The 14,057-nt window shown below is 43.0% G+C and overlaps 1 protein-coding gene across 3 annotated transcripts in view; it reads right to left on the reverse strand.

Annotated features, from left to right (window-relative positions):
- GRB10 (growth factor receptor bound protein 10) overlaps positions 1 to 14,057 on the reverse strand; it is a 258,555-nt gene that overhangs the window by 186,012 nt on the left and 58,486 nt on the right. For all 3 annotated transcript variants that reach the window (XM_004389154.3, XM_023743079.1, XM_023743080.1), the window contains one exon: positions 10,315 to 10,415. In XM_004389154.3, coding sequence (XP_004389211.2) covers positions 10,315 to 10,365 — 51 coding nt within the window. In that variant the 5' untranslated portion in view covers positions 10,366 to 10,415. The remainder of the gene's footprint in view (positions 1 to 10,314; positions 10,416 to 14,057) is intronic.

Genomic DNA, 14,057 nt, shown 5'->3' on the forward strand with positions numbered 1-14,057 from the left:
CATCTTGATTGCATGCTTAATCAATTTCAGACTGCAGAAGTTCGTAAAAATCTTCAGTTTCTTCATCTCTGGCATTAGTGGTTGGTGCATAAATTTGAATAATAGTCGTATGAACTGGTCTTTCATGTAGGTGTATGTATATCATCCTATCACTGACAGCACTGTACTTCAAGATAAATGTTGAAATATTCTGTTTCTACGATGAATGCAATGCCATTCCTTTTCAATTTGTCATTCCTGCAGAGCAGACCATGTGATTGTCTGATACAAAAAGGACAATTTCAATAATTTCAGCTCACTAATGTCTAGGATATCGATCTTTATGCATTCCATTTCATTTTTTATGACATCCAATTTTCCTAGATTCATACATCGTTCATTCCACATTCTGATTACTAATAGATGTTTGCAGCTGTTTCTTCTCACTTTGAGTCATTCCACATCAGCAAATAAAGGTCCTGAAAGCTTGACTCTATTCATGTCATATTAAGGTCGACTGTACTTTGAGGAGGCAGCCCTTTCCCAGTCGTCTTCTGCGTGCCTTCCAACATGAGGGACTCATCTTCCAGCACTATATCAGACAATGTTTCACTGCTATTCATAAGGTTTTTACTGGCCAATGTTTTCAGAAGTAGACTGCCAGGTCCTTCTTCCTAGTCTTTCTTAATCTGAAAGCTCTGTTGAAACCTGTCCACTATGGGTGACCCTGCTGGCATTAGAAATTCCGGTGGCACAGCTTCTAGCATCATAGTAACACACAAGTCTCCACAGTACAACCAACTGACAGACAAGTGGTAGGACACAGACATAGGGGTTAGGATTTCAACACCTATTTTGGGAGGGACACGATGCAATCCACAACAGTGACTCATGAAATCTCACTCTATGTAAAGGATGTGCCAAGGGTAAGAAAATCAAACCCACTGCCATTGAGTCAATTCCGACTTACAGTGACCCTATGGGGCAGAGTAGAACTGCCCCGTAAGGTTTCCAAGGCTGTCATCTTTACAGAAGCAGATTGCCACATCTTTCTCTTGTGGAGCAGCTGGTGGATTTGAACTGTCGAGCTTTCAGTTAGCAGCCAAATGCTTACCCCACTGCACCAGGACTCCTTCCAAGGGCCAGAATGGGCAATAAACGTAAAGCTTAAACTTCAGTTCAAAACCCTAACTGCACAAGGACAGAAAAACCACAAGCATGGCTGCAACATCCTGAGATATTCTAGACCAGCCATCTCCAACCAGCTGTGGGGAAGGAGCTATTTGTGCTGTTGTTGCTGTCATCCACCTGGTATGGACAGGCATTTTATAAAACACAATAAAAATGAATTACTAGAAAAATGAAATAACAAAGAATCCATACGCAACCAAATTTTATTTTTAAATTCAATAGTTAAATTGCTCTAAGAGTCTGTAGACACATTTTCTCCATTTCTGTACTTAACAAGGACCCGGAAAAAAGTGTGGGGACTGCCCCAAGCATGGCTGCCCTGAACATGGGTCATGCCCAAAGGAAGAGACCACTACCCTCCTCCCAAAATACTGCAATCCTGGGCTAAAATGACTGATGGAAAGATTGTACCCTGAAAGAAAAAGGTATAGTCACCCCCACTCAGATGTGGTCAGACCCACATGAAATGCTGATTGATTTTGGGCATTTCCTCAAAGTGCCAGAAATCATGACAAAGGAAGGATGCCTCAAAAAACTCAGGAGTCTGTGGGGATAGTGATCTACAGCACATAACTTCAAACAACTCACAGGACAAGAAGAAACTGTCTTGCCCGATGTTACTGAAAAGGCCAGAGTAGAGCACAATGAGGGAGTGTTAACAGTGAGGCCGATGTCACCTCCAAAGCCCCACGCGTCCTCACATAGCACACCACTGCCACTGCCACCCATTACAATGAGACACAGTTAGTCTGCCCCTATCTGTCTGCCCCCTAGTGCTGTGGATTCACTGCAAGTGGGGCTGGCATCTTGTTCATCCTGTATCCCACTACTCAGTATGGTCTGCATATCAAATGTGTTCACAAAAACAGTAAGTGAAAGAACAAATTCGCCAAAGTAACTAAGAACATTTAAAAGAAAGCGTTTTCAACTCATTCCGTAAATTATCAGAAAGTATAAACACAAATTTACCTTTACGAGTTGTTAACACGTGTTATTAACTATCTAGGCTTCCAATGGAGTCCCTGGGGGGCACAAACAGTGAAGTGCTCAACTACTAGCCAAAAGGTTGGTGTGGCAGTTCAAACCCACCCAGATACCTTGGAAGACAGGCCTGGCTGTTTCCGAAAGGTCACAGCCTTGAAAATCCTATGGAATGCAGTTCTACTCTGCACACACAGCTTCGCCAGGAGTTGGAATCTACCAATAAATTAAAAATTAGTTTACAGCAATTTGCCAGATCAGTGAGAAAATGTTTTTCCAAACCAAAAGCCATTCTTTTTTCTTTTTTTTCCAAATATTCTACTGTGGTTTCAGAAGAAATGAAAATAAAGACTTAAGACTGTAATCTCAAATTTACACAGGCATCATGAAAATCACTTACAAATTCTACATTCCTTAAAAAAAGAAAAGACTACATTTTTAAAAAGAATCAAATAGCCAGCTGACATTGTAATACTGGTCAAAATATCAACTCCCAATTAATGAGGGTCTTCTCTGTGCCAAACACAATGCCAAGGGCTTTATATACATTACCTCTAATTCTCACAATGACCCTGTAAATCCAAGGAATTTACAGAGAATTTTAGCAAAGTGCCTAGAGTCAGGCAGTTGAATAGTAGCATCAACACATTTATAAATTGCCTGCTTTCCCTCACAAAACACACTTGAGATAGCTGCTGTTACTAAATACAGAATCATAATTTTAAATAATTTATAAAAATCATTTCAGGTAAACATCCTCTCATAAAATAAAATGAAGGAATGTTTCAAGTGATCTTTGTGTCCTCACACCTGAAGTAAAAAAGTTCTGATGAGTGGAAGTTACTGTCAACAAATTTCTTGAAGAAAATATAGTCCAATTTTTAAAAAGTCCCTTTTTTAAAAAAGTGTGAGATATACAGGATTAACAAAGGGCACAACAATCCAGAGACAAGGACCAGAAGGCAGGAGGGGACAGGAAAGCTGGTAACAGGCAACCCAAGGTTAAGAAGGACAGTGTTGACATGTCGTGGGGTTGTTAACCATTGTCATAAAACAACACGTGTACTAACTGTTTAATGAGAAACTATTTGTTCTGTAAACCTTCATCTAAAGTACAATAAAAAATAATAGGGAAAAACAGTCCCTTTTTTTAAAAAAAAGTGTGAGGTACATAGGATTAACAAAGGAAAAGGTGTAGAATCACGCTCTAGCTAAAAAAATAAGGACAGACTTTGGGAATAGAATTCATTCCCAAGGACTGACCTAGAATCAAGAATATAAGGGACAATGTCACCCTCCAGACCCTGCAGACTTTGCCTCTTTCACAAACTGCCAAAGGATTGAAGAACCCAGCTGTCCAGGGCATCAGCAAAAAATCCAAAGCTGTGTGTGATCAGCAAGTTAAGTCTCATCCTAGCACTAAGAGTCTCATGTGTGTTACCCAAAAAATGAGGACACAAGCTGAGATGAGGAGGCCCACTTTGGCCTATGTCATCCCAAGATGCCGACAGGGGTCGGCAAACTGTTCCTGTAAAGGGCCAGATACTACTCAACTCTGCTGAGGTAGTCCAAAAGCAGCCATGGACAATAACGCAAACAAATGAGCATGGCTGTGTTCCAATAAAACTTTATTTACAAAAGCAGACAGTAGGCCGGATTTGGCCCATGGGATATAATTCCTTCAACTCCTGCTCTAGAAGGGCAGATTTCCTGCTTGAAGTTTCAAGGATATGGTACGGAAATGCACCCAAAAGGAGCAACTTGTGTAAGTTGGTACTGGGACAGAATTTATGGAATCACTCTAAGAATGGAGGGTGGGGGAGAAGAAGTCTGTGGGACAAAGAACTTGATTTCGCATTGTCTCTGGTTCCTGAAAAGAGCCCTTGGAATTTCCCACTAATCAAGGTGTCTTTACTTTTCTAAAACAGTCAGGTAATACTTAAAACATGTGCAAATGATTTGGAATTCCCCAACTTACCACCTGGCAACTAACTTCAGGAAGTGAGGGGTCATGATGCAGTCTTCTATATTCAGTGATTCAATCACTGACTGTGCAATGAGACCTCATTTACTGACTACCAATGAATCAATAAAAGCCCCAAACAACCATGTGAAAGAGGGCTTCCTGGAATGATGAGAACATCCATGCAAAGACAACTACCCGGGGACAGCAGACGCCTCACACCGGGACCCCTCCCAGACCTTGCTTGTATCCTTTCTGGTTATAAAAAATGGGTAACTGTAACTGTTAAGTATAGATGACTGTCTCCGAGAATTCTGCGAGCTGTTCTAGAGAATTAACGAACCCACAAGGGGCAGTGACAACCAGCAGAGGCTGGCATCTGACGACTTGGCAGTTACCTGAAGGACAGAATCCTTCTACCCTGTTGACCCAGCCCCAGGAGGCTACAGAGAAAGAAAGGGGCCGGCTGGCTTGAAGTGCAGGGAGCTGTGTGGACTCCTGAGCCTAAGGATGGCACCCAATGACCTGGTCTAGAGTGGCCAGGGATGTTCTGACCAGGCTCAGGGTGGCCAAGGATGAAGTCAGAGGGAGTGCCACGTGAACTGGCTGGCAACGAGGATCACGGAGATGTGGGAAGGTGAAGATGGGATCCATTCTCAAGCGTGAACTGGATTCATGTTGATCCTTGCCACACAGTTAGCAATGAAGGTAGGGTTTGCCCATTTTGCCTCTCTAGCATCACAGTCATTGTGCACGAATACTACCACCAAACCTTCTCACGCTGTTCACATCACCACCAACAAGCAGAGTCTCTAGACGGCAGGTTATAAGCAGAGTGTCTAAAATGCTTCATTTTTAATATAAACATGTATATTCTTAATTCAGAAATTTAAAAAAATCATAAAATATAAAATTTATAAAAGTAAAAAAAAAAAAATACTGGTTTTGGACATTCAACAGTAAAATAACCTTAACAACCTATATCAAGCATTTTATTTCTAAAGCATAGCTTAACATTTTGTTCAGATGTTTTGACCTGAAGCCATTTTATTTTTTATTTCATGTTTTTTTGAAAGATAATAATTGTTGCTTTTATCATTGTTGTTAGCTGGCATTACGTCAACTCTGACTTACAGCAACCTTTTGTACAACAGAACAAAATGGTGCCCGGTCCTCCGTCATCATTAGCATGTTCAAGTCCATCACTGGTGCTACTGTGCCAATCCACCTCACCGAGGGTCACCCTCGCCTCCCCTTGCTGGCCCTCTACTTCACCTAACATGATGTTCACCTACAGCGACTCATTCCCTCCTAATGGCGTGTGCAAAGCAAGCAAGTCAGACAATGTTCTGTTCTTATTCATAAGGATTTCATTGGCTAATTTTTTGAAGCAGATCACCAGACCTTTCTTCCTAGTCTTAGTCTGGAACTTCCACTGAAACCTGTCTACCATGTGTGACCTTGCTGGTATTTGAAATACTAGTGGCATAGCTTCCGGCGTCACAGCAACACGCAAGCCACCACAGTACAACAAACTGACAGATGGGTAGTGGATTTTGCTTATTACAACTTTTCTAATAGGTTCATAATCCCTTCTTCAAAATCCTTGAGGCTAGATGTGGTTGAGAATTAAGAATTTTTAAGACTATACAGATAATTTAGTGTATACACTAATGAATACAGATACAGGTGTGGGGTCTGGGTGGCACCTGCAATCAACCCCATGGCGCTCCCACAGCAGAATGTGTGAAGGGAAGCATTCGAGTGAGGTTCTGCTATGACAGGAGAAATGGAAAAAGTTCTTGTTTCAGAGCTCTTTGGATTTTAGAATTGCAGACAAGGAACAGTATCCCCTAGATGTCTCCTTCCAAGCTGAGTAAAATCTAACGTCTTTACTGTGGTACACAGGCTTCCCCAAGATCGTACCATTCCTCTTGGCCTCACACCCTTTATTCATTCCACTCCAGCCACTCTGACCTTCGAGTGCCAAGCGCATTCCCTCCTTCCACCCTTGCATTTGCTGCTCCCCATCTGCGAGCTCCCCAGCTTGCAGCACCAAGTCCAGCATGGGTACGACCTCCTCAGCTCTCAGTGCTCACCAGCCTCTCTCTAGCGGGCCTGCCCCGACCTCACAGCCAGGGCAGCCCACCCTCTATCTCCCATTGCCCTATGTTATTTGCTTCAAAATTATATCATTATTTGAAATTACCTTATTTATCAGTAGTTTATGTGTCTCTCTCCCCCCACCAGGACACAGGAGCCCCAGAACTCTGCATGCCCAATTTAAAGCTACATCCTCAGCACCAAAACGGGGTCTGTTACCTAGCTAGTGCTCAATCAATATCCAAGGAATTAAAGACAGCAATTATATCAAGCTGCTAAGGTGTGGCAGGTCCTGTACCAGGTAATTTCCACACATTTTTTCTAATCCTCACAACAACCTCTATTACCCCTTTTTTACTGTCATGGATTGAATTGTGTCTGCCAAAAATATCTGTCAACTTGGCTAGGCCATGATTCCCAGTATTATGTAACTGTCTACCATTTTGTCATCTGATGTGATTTTCCTATGTGTTGTAAATCCTGTCTCTATGATGTTAATGAGATAGGATTAGAGGCAGTTATGTTAATGAGGCAGGACTCAATCTATAAGATTAGGTTGTGTCTTCGGCCAGTCTCAAAAGAGAGAAGCGAGCAGAGAAACATGGTGGCCTTGTACCACCAAGTAAACAGTGCCAGAGACATGGGGGCCTTGTACCACCAAGTAAACACTGCCAGAGACATGGGGGTCTTGTACCACCAAGTAAACAGTGCCAGAGACATGGGGGCCTTGTACCACCAAGTAAACAGTGCCAGTAGCATATCGCATCCTTTGGACCCGAGATCCCTGCACTGAGAAGCTCCTACATCAGGGGAAAACTGATGACAAGGACCTTCCTCCAGAGCCGACAGAGAAAGAAAGCCTTCCCCTGGAGCCGGCACCCTGAATTCGGACTTCTAGCCTACTAGACTGTGAGAGAATAAACTTCTGTTTGCTGAAGCCATCCACTTGTGGTACTGCTGTTATAGCAGCACTAGATAACTAAGACATTTACCAACAGGGAAACCAAAATACAAGAAAGTTAATGTGATTTTTCCAAGGTCCCAGAGTTAATAAGTAAAAGAACTATGACAGTATCACATCTTAAAGGAACAAGCTATGCCTTAACATGAAGCATTTTGTCCCTTACCCTGCCAGCCCCCACTGCTCCAATCAGTTGACATCTATCACGAAAGCAGCAAGCAGAATTATTAAGTGGACACAATTTGGGTGTTCCTGTGTATATGTTGTTGTTGTTAACTGCTGTCTAGTGATTTCCAACTCATGGCGACCCTATGTGTGCAGAGTAGAGTGGCTCCATAGGGTTTTCAAGGCAATGCATGACCTTTCGAAGTAGACTGCCAGGCCTTTCTTCTGAGGTGCTTCTGGACAGGTTGGAACCACTACTGCCAACCTTTTGGCTAATAGTTGAGTGCGTAACTGTTTGCGCCCCCCAGGGACTATGTGTGTGCATGCGTATGCATATGTGTGTGTGTGTGTGTGTGTGTGTGTGTGTGTGTGTATGTGTGTGTGTGTGTGTGAATTTATATATATGTATGTATATATTTATGGAGTCCTGGTGGCACAGTGGTTAAGAGGTTGGGTGCTAACCAAAAAGGCTGGCAGTTCAAATCTACCAGCTGCTCTTTAGAAACCCTATAGGGGAGTTTTACTCTGTCCTATAGGGTCGCTATGAGTCAGATGACAATAGGTTTGGGATTTTTTTTTTTTTTTTTTGGTATATATTTATAAAAACCCTACATATCAGTAACTCAGTGACTGAACCATGTATTTTATCCAAGATACAGCTACTAGTGAACAGCTAGAATTAGAAAATTATTTATACAGTGAAGAATTTAGGAAGAAATTTTCCTCTATAAAAATGTAGAGATTTACCTAACTGCTGTAACTGCAGATTGCTTAAGACTGGAACTCATTGTAAATCATCCCATTTTCTGAGAAATTCTGGAACTGTCATCTAATTTTCCAGGAACAGAGGACAAATGCTGCCAAGTCTTGCTGCTGGATTTTTACAAGAGTAAGACAATGCCTTCAAAAGCCACTGAAAGGCATTACTGAGCATTTCCTCAAAGGATGGCAGAGCACTCAGGGAAGGCCCACCATCCCAGCTTCCCGGCTCCTGGGACAGCAGCTGGGGATAGTGATGCAAACAGCTCCCAAGCCCCTAAAGTAAGGCAGTGACTTGAGTCTGCGCTTCTGCACTTCTGTATGTACCACCAGGAAATTGAGAATGCTAGTGGGCAGTGAGGGAAAGCAAGGAGAGCCTTTGTTCTGTTACCCTTCCCTTATGGCATCACGTGCCCTTAAACCCTCCTCTGTCCCCTGCTGAAGATGACACTTCTAAAATAACTTTCACAGGGACTCCCACATGGGGATATTTTCCTTTTAGCGTACCGATCCCATCTCTGGGGACAAACAGTATGAAGTGCAAGGCAGCAGGCTGGGGCAAGGGGTGCAATCTGCATCCACAGAACTCGCCAAAGCTAACTGGCCACTCGAGAATTGGACCTGTGACCCACTGATAAAGCACAGAACTTTAATAAATGAGGTCAGGCAACTACAGCCTCTTTAGCAGCAAGAAAACAATCATGTATGAGGCAGAGGACACTGTCTTTATTCAGGTGACACACTCAACAGACCCTTACTTAGGCCACCACTAAACTTCACAGCTCTGGCTGAGGTTTCAGTCCTCTTTTCTGGCTTGTCACCAGTTTTGGCTCCATGTCAAATTCACTGATTAGAATTAAATGTATTCCTAATCTTTAGTCTTCTCTTCAAAGGTTGGCTTCATTCTGACACCAAAAAAATTTAAACAGACCTCTCTCTACAGCTGCAATGCTGCCAGCAAAGTCTCATCACGGAGGCTGAAAACAGACTTCACAGATCAAGGGAAGAACACGAGTGCAGAAAAGTGCAAACATCTGATCCCAGGCAGAGCATACAGAAGGACTTGAAAACTGAGGGCTCTTCCAGCTGGAAAGATGGAAGCCAAGAGAAGGCACAAGGATTTTAAATGATAAAGGTGTTGGTAAGGATAAAGCAAGATTTGGGTATCAAATCCAAAGAACCAAGGGCCTCCCCTGAAAAATGTGTCATCTACAGTTAAGTTCAAACTAGTATCTGTTTCAGAAGAGGAAGGAAATCTGCAGACAAAAAAATTTTCTAACAGCCCATGAAGAAGAGCCAGAGAAATGGAAGGATCAGAGATAAACGTGTTCCCCCACAAAACCCCACTTGATGATAGCGCACAGCTGGGGTGCGGGGGTCAATCTGAAAAAGGCCCCTTGTTATGGGCTGAATTGCATCCCCCAAAAATATGTATTGTAAATCCTAACCCCCTATACCTGTGGTTACAATCCCATTTGTGGATGAATTTTCTTTGTTATGTTAATTAGGCAGTATTGGTGTACGGTATGTTTTGAGTCCAACTCTCTTGAGGTATAAAAGAGCAAGCAAGCACAGACAGAAGAAAGGGTTCATGCCACATGACTGACAATGACCTTCCCCAGAGCAGACAGAGAGAGACAGCCTTCCCCTAGAGCTGGCACCCTGAATTCGGACTTCTAGTTTCCTTAACTGTGAGAAAATTAATATCTTTTCGTTATAGCCACCCATTTGTGGTATTTCTGTTATAGCAGCACTAAATAACTAAGACTGTTTCATCTCTAAAGGGCATGTGATAGCTAGGCCAAAAGCCACCCATTAAGGAACCACCCCTTTTCCTTCCTGCTTCCTTGCCCTGTAAGACTATGTCCCCAGGTGAGTATCCCAATATTTGCCATCATCCCAAGTTGCCATTTGGAGTTTTAGGACCTGGGAGGTGAAAATTCAGCACCTGTTTCACTCCAAACACCTAATTACAGCTATTAGCAGGCAAATTTTAAAAAACGATGCCAGAGTCAAATGGCAATACAATGATAAGGAGAAACAGGAAGACCATGGCAGAATGTGCCAGGTGAAACTTGTCAGCAGTCCCTGCTCCGCTATTTCTGTAGTGACCTACTAGTATCCAAAACAGTTCAGGTTGTTAAGGACATTTGTGCCAAGGCCCTTGACCAACACCATTTTGCCAGAATCAGACATCCATGCTCACCCATACCTGGTAGTACGGATGGTGCAAAAGGGAATCTGGGCAGCCAGCTAAAGCCATGGGTTCCTCTTCCTTGCCTTCTTCAAATTACATTTACTGAGCGGCAGCACCTGCAATAGAAACAGACGGTGAGGCAGCAAGCCAGAGACAGCGGTCACCACTTCCAACTTGTTCACGAGCACAGTCATCTAGGTGACGAAGCCTGGACACCACTTGCAGATGTGGTTAGTAGGGCTGCTCAAGAGATGCCAGCTTCTCCTCTAATAAGACGAGACTGTCACCAACTGCCGAATCTCAAGAAGACGTCTGTGTTGTCACAAGAGTCTGTGAGGCTGAAGGGCACCCAGGAAGAGGAGGTGACAGTGACGCCACTGTATTTAACTTTCACACTCTTAGCACTTCTCCTGAACCATTTGGTTCTTTTTTTCTCATAAAATCTACTAACATCCTGAGGAGCTTATCATACTTTGGTAAATAGATACAGCTTAATTCCGAAGTCTTGAAGGGTATGTGTGTGTCACTGGAGGTAGGGCCACCAAGTACCACCTGAGGAAATGCTGGCTCGACCTGCCAAAGCCAACAACAAACCACTAGTTCAGTTCTCAGTGGGCACAAAACTACAGTAAATTGATCCAGTGCCCTCTCCCTGCATGCTACAGCTTTCTAACTACAATCTTCGAGAACAACAGTCACCGAAATGGCCTCCTGAATTTCCACAGCACTTCCCAACTCCCACATGAGCTCTGGGTTAACACTGCTGTTGCTAACGGCTGCCATCAAGTCAGCCTGCACCTCACGAAGACCCCATGCACACTGGAAACGTGGTCCCGTCCTGCGTCGTCCGCACGATTGGTTACAGACTGAACCTCTGTGATCCAAAGGATTTTCACTGCCTAATTTTTGGAAATAGATCACCAGGCCTTTCTTCCTAGTCTGTCTTGATCTGGAAGCTCCGCCTGCAACCTGTTCAGCCTCATAGCTCATGCAAGCCTCCACTGACAGACACGTGGTGGCTGTGCATGAGGTGCATTGACCGACAACTTCCCCCCAGCCTCAGGCAAGACCAGCAGCCTCAAAGCCTTCAAATGCCTCTGGATTACAAGCTAGTCTTTCCCCTCAACCCCTCACCCTCAGAGGTGGCCAAGCGCTCCAAGCCATTTGCTGCAAATTCCCCCAGACAGCACAGTGATGCCCACTGTGAGAGCCTGCAGCCTCAGCCTCCCACTCACCTACAAACATAGCCAGGTGGTCCCATCACGCTGCATCTAACTCCACCTCTCACCACCAGGAGGGCTCTCACTCCTACCCTTCTCTAAACCCTCTACCCACCTGCAGCCTGCCTCTCCCAGGGACAATGCTTCTCCTACAGCCTGCTTGGGGAAACTCTCTTCCTCCCCTAACCCATATTCCTGATGGCCTGGAGGTGGGTTAGTGTCCCCCTTGCTCCTCCTTGCTGCCTCAGATAACTGTTCTCCCTAGTCCCTTAAAGGCCCTCCTCTGCAGCCTGTGCCATCACACTGTCCCATGCCCCAGCCTCCTGGCAGCAGCCATTTCCCATCCTCTCCCACCCCCCTGGGTTCACTGTGCATGGACTTGCTAGCACTAACTTGCAGGCTCTGTGGAACTCTTGGATATGTTCAACATATTGAAATATATCGTTATTTGCTCTCTGAAGTTTCAAATTTAATGTGTTAAGAGAGAACTGAAAATACCACTTATGTACGCCAATTTTACTACCTAAATTATCATCCTTGAAAATATTTGCCAAATGAGATGGCTTCTCAGCCAAAATAATGCACTGCATATGCCCTGCTGAGTGTTTTCCCTTGGGAGGAATAACAAACTTCGGGAAGATACAGTAAGTGCATTGCAATAGTCTGGTCTACTAAAATTTATCAAAAAGTTGGCCATTCAAGTGAGCTTCCGTTAATAAAATTAACAACTTCCACTAATTTTTTCAATACCGCCACGAGGTCCAGCCGAATTCCTTAGGATGCCAAAGCCTGGAGATGTATAAAGCACGGGTTCCAAACTGCGCTTTCATACATTCAAAGAAAAATTTGTTTGTTTTTGTTCTTAAATAGCACCATCAGGTTTCCGGCTGCATTTGCAGTTCCATCACTCGGAACTATTGAGTTTTCCCATCTTTGATTTATCTGGTCCAACCACACACTTTTACAGTTTTGTGACTCTATCTCAATTGCCCATGAGGTTAAGCTTAACTCCCACAGCAAACTCTCCATGAAATGATCTTGCCAGACATACCTGACAAAAACTAAAAGCACTTTCTTTATCAGTGAAAAATCTACACCACACCTGAACCAAAATTCTCCCTTCTAAATGTCTTGCAGTAGCGCACATTTGATGATATACTGGGCTAACTTTAAAGAGTTCATTTTTTAACTTACCAAATGATTCACCAAAAATCATGAGTTCCATATTCATAGATAATGACGGAATAGGTTTGCAAGCCGCTAGATATATATGTTTTATACCTATAATGATAAAGGGTTCTCTCACTAGATGTAATGTAACTAAGAAATGGTGCCACTGATTCTGTTTTCTCCTTTGACGATTTTCTCCTTATTGACAATTCCAGCCTGCTGTGTTGACTTCACATGTCCTTTTAATTGTGAAGGTTAAGCCCTCCTCTGCAAGAATACCATTATAAATAATATATTAGAGTCTGTTCATTTTAATTGAGTTTTGAACAGATGATAAAAAATCAAATAATCTTCATTATAAAGTCTGTACTTTTTTCTTTTCTAGACTATACTTCAGAAAAGTAGTTCAGCCAAACACAAAGCTTACTGATTCCAGAGTCAATTATTTTTCTTCACATTGTCAATATTTATACTTTCAGATCCAGTAACTGATCTTAAACATGCCTTTGTTCTTTGGAGTTCATGTTTATCTTCTTGCATTTTAAGGGCACTACGTACTAGGTAAATTAATTAAATTAAGATACAATTGTCATAAACTTGAAAAATGTTGCACCCACTAACAATTTTTCTGCAAAGAACACTGGGCGTTCCTAACGGAAAAGTCTTGACACTTTGGCAGACAGAAGATGAAATTCATCTACCCTTCACATTGCAATTAACTGCAAATTCTGTTCATGACAGATTTAAACTGTACAGCATTAACAACCCTTCCATCATGATGATGGTCAAGTCGATATCGTATATGAGAAAAACCCCATGTGATGCCAGCAAGCAGACAACCGAATGACATATCTGTAGCCAATCTATGCGTTCATATCATGAGTGTGGCTCATCTTAATTGGCAATGGATTCAGTTCTTGCTAAAGATTCATGCATTTGCTTCTAATATTTTCTATTCTATTTTACTTTGTAAAAAGTGTTTTTCATGACCTACTAACTTGGTTTCAAGGCACAATAATGGATTGTAACCGATAATTTGAAAATAGGTTCGGGTTGGGTTTGGGGTTGTGGTTAGGGATAGGGTTACCAGTTCCACTCCCTCACCATTGCCTCCAATGATTCCAAGCTCACTTATTGTCCTCTTCACACTCAAGCCAATGTCCAGCCCCTGAAGACTGCTGATTCATTGGCCCTACCATTTTTTATTCCCACTTCACCTCCCTCAGTCCTCCTCTCCTTTCTGGCTTAGGATCAACAGTCTAGCTCCTTAACTATTCTCTGACAAACACCCTTAGCTCCCATGCCCATCTCTTCCTCTGGCCTGCTCTTCTAGGATCAACAGTCTAGCTCCTTAACCATTCTCTGACA

This window comes from Trichechus manatus, unplaced genomic scaffold (assembly GCF_000243295.1).
Source record: "Trichechus manatus latirostris isolate Lorelei unplaced genomic scaffold, TriManLat1.0 scaffold00235, whole genome shotgun sequence".
In the NCBI taxonomy this organism is placed as follows: Eukaryota; Metazoa; Chordata; class Mammalia; order Sirenia; family Trichechidae; genus Trichechus; species Trichechus manatus.